This window comes from Procambarus clarkii, chromosome 9 (assembly GCF_040958095.1).
Source record: "Procambarus clarkii isolate CNS0578487 chromosome 9, FALCON_Pclarkii_2.0, whole genome shotgun sequence".
NCBI classification, from domain to species: domain Eukaryota; kingdom Metazoa; phylum Arthropoda; class Malacostraca; order Decapoda; family Cambaridae; genus Procambarus; species Procambarus clarkii.
Window position 1 is genome coordinate 7,346,762 of NC_091158.1, and position 6,208 is coordinate 7,352,969.

General features: G+C 58.0%; 1 protein-coding gene across 1 annotated transcript; it reads left to right on the plus strand.

Moving 5' to 3' along the window:
* Positions 1-4,575: 4,575 nt before the first annotated feature.
* Positions 4,576-5,664, plus strand: LOC123766045 (circumsporozoite protein-like). Its single transcript, XM_045754890.2, has one exon. It carries the CDS (start codon positions 4,576-4,578, stop codon positions 5,662-5,664), a length of 1,089 nt encoding a protein of 362 aa, XP_045610846.2.
* Positions 5,665-6,208: the final 544 nt, after the last annotated feature.

Below are 6,208 nucleotides of genomic sequence, written 5' to 3' on the forward strand. Positions count from 1 at the left end.
TTAGTATTATTGATCAAGGAACGTGATATCATCTCCCTTTTGAGCTAAAATCACTGACTGACTTTAACCTGTGATATACTTGACCTGAGCCACACTGTTACTGGCATTGACCAGAGGGGGGGGACGGGAGTTGTTTTTGTCTACCACAGACGTGGAAATTGATTAATACAATCTTAAGCAGGCTATACACCTTTTTCTGTTCTCCAGGGACAGGGTTAGAGATGTGTCCTCCGTGGACAGTAGTGAATTATTGAGCACTCAACCACAGAAAGTGGGTTGGGGTGAGGAGGTTGCACAGTCGTGTGCCAGAGAGTTTAACCCAAAGGTTATCTAAACCACACACACACACACACACACACACACACACACACACACACACACACACACACACACACACACACACACACATACACACACACACATACACACACACACACACACACACAGGCCGACTCCATACACAGTTTCAAATGCAGATATGATAAGAGCCCAGTAGGCTCAGGAATCTGTACACCAGTTGATTGACAGTTGAGAAGCACACACGTGTGTGTGTACTTACCTAATTGTACTTACCTAATTGTGCTTGCGGGGGTTGAGCTCTGGCTCTTTGGTCCCGCCTCTCAACCGTCAATCAACTGGTGTACAGATTCCTGAGCCTATTGGGCTCTATCATATCTACATTTGAAACTGTGAATGGAGTCAGCCTCCACCACATCACTTCCTAATGCATTCCATTTCCTAACTACTCTGACACTGAAAAAGTTCTTTCTAACGTCTCTGTGGCTCATTTGGGTACTCAGCTTCCACCTGTGTCCCCTTGTTCGCGTCCCACCAGTGTTGAAAAGTTCGTCCTTGTTTACCCGGTCGATTCCCCTGAGGATTTTGTAGGTTGTGATCATGTCCTACAAAATCATGTCCTGTGTGTGTGTGTGTGTGTGTGTGTGTGTGTGTGTGTGTGTGTGTGTGTGTGTGTGTGTGTGTGTAATAGACTCGTTCCTCTCATTGTTTGCTGATGATACAAAAGTTATGAGGAGGATTAAGACAGAGGAAGATAGTATGAGGCTACAAGACACCTTAGACAAATTGAATGGTCCAACAAATGGCTACTAAAGTTCAACCCAAGTAAATGTAAGGTAAAGGAACTAGGCAGTTGAAACAAGAGGCCAGACACAGGATACCGAATGAATGATGAAGTCCTTCATGAAACGGGGGGAGAGAGATCTAGATGTTGAAATCACGCCAAACCTGTCTCCTGAAGCTCACATCAAAAGAATATCATCGGTGTATGCAAGGCTGGCTAACATCATCATCGGTGTATGCAAGGCTGGCTAACATCATCGGTGTATGCAAGGCTGGCTAACATCGTGACCTCCATTCAGGAAACTGTGTAAGGAATCCTTCAGAACCTTGTATATCACTTATGTAAGGCCAACCCTGGAGTATGCGGTCCCAGCATGGATCCCGTATCTTGTCAAGTACAAGACGAAGTTGGAAAAAGTTAGGAGGTATGCCACTAGGCTAGTCCCAGAACTAAGAGGCATGAGTTACGAGAAAAGGCTGCCTGAAATGCACCTCACGTCGCTGGAAGACAGGAGAGCTCGTGGAGACAGGATCACTATCCACAAAATTCTCAGAGGAATTGATAAGGTAGATAATGATAAACTGGTTAACACGGGGGTACGCGAAGAAGGGGACACAGGTGGAAACTTGGTACCCAAATGAGCCACAGGGACGTTAGAAAGAACTTTTTTCAGTATCAGAAGTTAGCAGACGGAATGCATTAGGCAGTGATGTGTAATGCTTAGTAGCGAGGGGATAGTGGGAGGAGGTGGGGGTCGAGGAGATAAGGATATAATAGATAAGGATTACTTAAACGAGAATTCAGGGGAATAAAAACCAAGTGGAAGAGTTTAAAGTTTCCATCTAAGGAAATAAATGAACACACAAGGATGAAATAAATGAGAGGAAGAAGGAAGGGGACGAGAAAGACGGGAGTGTGAGACAAGCGGAGGAGAGAACCTTAACGTTAAGTCAACACAGAAAGTGTTATTCCAGGAGGTATGGGATGTGCTGGTGTTGAAAAAGAGAGTCGTTACTTAGTGTTGTTAAAGATCCGCTACCTAGAACAAAAAGTTCCAAGTAACACGGGCTATGGTGAGCCCGTAGTGCCTATGTTACTTAGTGGACAAAATACAAGCAGCGCGCGCACACGCCGCTACAAGCACCTGTACGACAGTACTTATCTACCTGTCAGTCACTAAGGCGGCGTGCTCGTCTCACATCAACCAGCATACGTACATAATTTATGTTCATTTCATTTACCGACTTATCGGGGAAGATAATTGAGCATCTGGCAGTTCAGGCAACCATTACACGAATCAGGCAACGAGCCATTGCAGGCAACCACCAATATTGCAACAACTGAAGTTAACACAAGAACAGTGTGTTCCAAGACCCAGCAACATCCTCGTGTGGCAGGCAAAGTGTGCACCTCAATCAGCCTCCTACAAGCCAGTCCCCAGGGCCAGGCAGGGGCCCTCCTACAAGCCAGTCCCCAGGGCCAGGCAGGGGCCCTCCTACAAGCCAGTCCCCAGGGCCAGGCAGGGGCCCTCCTACAAGCCAGTCCCCAGGGCCAGGCAGGGGCCCTCCTACAAGCCAGTCCCCCAGGGCCAGGCAAGAGCCTCCTACAAGCCAGTCCCCCAGGGCCAAGCAAGGGCCTCCTACAAGCCAGTTCCCCAGGGCCAGGCAAGGGCCTCCTACAAGCCAGGCCCCCAGGGCCAGGCAAGGGCCTCCTACAAGCCAGTCCCCCAGGGCCAGGCAAGGGCCTCCTACAAGCCAGCTCCCCAGGGCCAGGCAAGGGCCTCCTACAAGCCAGTTCCCCAGGGCCAGGCAAGGGCCTCCTACAAGCCAGTCCCCCAGGGCCAGGCAAGGGCCTCCTACAAGCCAGTTCCCCAGGGCCAGGCAAGGGCCTCCTACAAGCCAGTCCCCAGGGCCAGGCAAGGGCCTCCTACAAGCCAGTCCCCAGGGCCAGGCAAGGGCCCTCCTACAAGCCAGGCCCCCAGGGCCAGGCAGGGGCCCTCCTACAAGCCAGTCCCCAGGGCCAGGCAGGGGCCCTCCTACAAGCCAGTCCCCAGGGCCAGGCAGGGGCCCTCCTACAAGCCAGTCCCCCAGGGCCAGGCAGGGGCCCTCCTACAAGCCAGTCCCCCAGGGCCAGGCAAGGGCCTCCTACAAGCCAGTTCCCCAGGGCCAGGCAAGGGCCTCCTACAAGCCAGGCCCCCAGGGCCAGGCAGGGGCCCTCCTACAAGCCAGTCCCCCAGGGCCAGGCAGGGGCCCTCCTACAAGCCAGTCCCCCAGGGCCAGGCAAGGGCCTCCTACAAGCCAGTTCCCCAGGGCCAGGCAAGGGCCTCCTACAAGCCAGGCCCTCAGGGCCAGGCAGGGGCCCTCCTACAAGCCAGTCCCCCAGGGCCAGGCAGGGGCCCTCCTACAAGCCAGTCCCCCAGGGCCAGGCAAGGGCCTCCTACAAGCCAGTTCCCCAGGGCCAGGCAAGGGCCTCCTACAAGCCAGGCCCCCAGGGCCAGGCAGGGGCCCTCCTACAAGCCAGTCCCCCAGGGCCAGGCAAGGGCCTCCTACAAGCCAGTTCCCCAGGGCCAGGCAAGGGCCTCCTACAAGCCAGGCCCCCAGGGCCAGGCAGGGGCCCTCCTACAAGCCAGTCCCCCAGGGCCAGGCAAGGGCCTCCTACAAGCCAGTTCCCCAGGGCCAGGCAAGGGCCTCCTACAAGCCAGGCCCCCAGGGCCAGGCAGGGGCCCTCCTACAAGCCAGTACCCCAGGGCCATGCAAGGGCCTCCTACAAGCCAGTTCCCCAGGGCCAGGCAGGGGCCCTCCTACAAGCCAGTCCCCCAGGGCCAGGCAGGGGCCCTCCTACAAGCCAGTCCCCCAGGGCCAGGCAGGGGCCCTCCTACAAGCCAGGCCCCCAGGGCCAGGCAAGGGCCACCATTTGGTCAGCCAGAGAGAAACGAAACAAATTACCCAAAACAATTGTCCGTCCATTCATATGCGCCATTAAGGCTTCCGAGGCTGTGTTTATTCACAGATTGTGGACTAAGCACTAAGACAATGGATTTGCTCACTTTAAAATTTCCCCCAAACAATGTAAAGTCGCGTAAGAAAGGCGAGGTCGGCGTACGAGCGTCTCCAAGTTGCTCCCGTTATTGTTTCCAGCCCTATACGAAGCCCAGGAAAAGGCAGAGTTAAGTCTAAGAATTGCTAAAGTTGACTTTCATTCGTTGGTTCTATTTTTTTTGTTTCGTTGTGTTTGTTTTACCGAGTTACATTTTACCAGCGGGATAAAGACAAGAGTGGCAGCGAGGGGATACGTGAGTGTCGTAGGACATGGAGTGTTACCGTGTCGGAGCTCAGTCGATTAAGGCAGCGTCTGGGATGCTCACAGACGTAGGTTCGAATCCTCGTCACGGCCCTTGTGGATTTGTTCGATCCGTGAGTGTTCACACCAACGTGTTACTTCGTCGAGTCTGGACCCTCGGGCCCCAACACCACGGGAGTGGTTGTGCCACAAGCATGTTTTCCTCCAGCAATCTGAAGGAATGTTGTATTTTATGCCAACGTGCAGCCTCGTCCGTGCCTCGCGCAGCCAGCCTCGCCCGTGCCTCGTGCAGCCAGCCTCGCCCGTGCCTCGTGCAGCCAGCCTCGCCCGTGCCTCGTGCAGCCAGCCGGGGCCAGCCGGAAGTGGCGCGGGCCCGGGGCCAGCCGGAAGTGGCGCGGGCCCGGGGCCAGCCGGAAGTGGCGCGGGCCCGGGGCCAGCCGGAAGTGGCGCGGGCCCGGGGCCAGCCGGAAGCGGCGCGGGCCCGGGGCCAGCCGGAAGCGGCGCGGGCCCGGGGGCAGCCGGAAGCGGCGCGGGCCCGGGGGCAGCCGGAAGCGGCGCGGGCCCGGGGCCAGCCGGAAGCGGCGCGGGCCCGGGGCCAGCCGGAAGCGGCGCGGGCCCGGGGCCAGCCGGAAGCGGCGCGGGCCCGGGGCCAGCCGGAAGCGGCGCGGGCCCGGGGCCAGCCGGAAGCGGCGCGGGCCCGGGGCCAGCCGGAAGCGGCGCGGGCCCGGGGCCAGCCGGAAGCGGCGCGGGCCCGGGGCCAGCCGGAAGCGGCGCGGGCCCGGGGCCAGCCGGAAGCGGCGCGGGCCCGGGGCCAGCCGGAAGCGGCGCGGGCCCGGGGCCAGCCGGAAGCGGCGCGGGCCCGGGGCCAGCCGGAAGCGGCGCGGGCCCGGGGCCAGCCGGAAGCGGCGCGGGCCCGGGGCCAGCCGGAAGCGGCGCGGGCCCGGGGCCAGCCGGAAGCGGCGCGGGCCCGGGGCCAGCCGGAAGCGGCGCGGGCCCGGGGCCAGCCGGAAGCGGCGCGGGCCCGGGGCCAGCCGGAAGCGGCGCGGGCCCGGGGCCAGCCGGAAGCGGCGCGGGCCCGGGGCCAGCCGGAAGCGGCGCGGGCCCGGGGCCAGCCGGAAGCGGCGCGGGCCCGGGGCCAGCCGGAAGCGGCGCGGGCCCGGGGCCAGCCGGAAGCGGCGCGGGCCCGGGGCCAGCCGGAAGCGGCGCGGGCCCGGGGCCAGCCGGAAGCGGCGCGGGCCCGGGGCCAGCCACGCCACTTTCATTTTAAGAGAATGGCCTGCTAATATTATACCACCAATCTGCCATTAATGTATATTATATTTAAAAGCAACAACTTTCAATAGCGTATTATAATCGAGTTCATCAATAAAAAGAGAAATCGAAACTGGCGATAACGTCGGCGGCAGTGATTCTCAAGCTGCTGTTCACCAACACGCTTCGCTCCACTATGCTGTTTATCCTGTGTTTTTAATATCAAAGAAAAGCGTAAATTCGGCGTTGAATTAATGTGCAGACGATGAGTCACAAAAACGGGGCTGAGGATATGATGACCGACCCCTGCAGAAAGAGGAGTCCTCATCTACCCAGCCCGTCCTCATTATAAAAGACCAAAGTCCATTCCATCCACCCGCCAAACCCCCTGTTTATGAATGAAAACCGGTTTACACACGACTCACAACTGATGACGTCCGAACACTTCCGGAACAAGTACTTCGCTGACGACTTTTATTCGAACCACAACACTGTAAATGCTTCACCCACGTACTACAAATACAAATAATCGCCAACAGAACCCAAACACCTAACCTAACCAGTGCCTAAATATAC

Coding starts and splice junctions, on each gene's coding strand:
- LOC123766045 (XM_045754890.2), top strand. CDS start 4,576: ATGTTTTCCTCCAGCAATCTGAAGGAATGTTGTATTTTATGCCAACGT.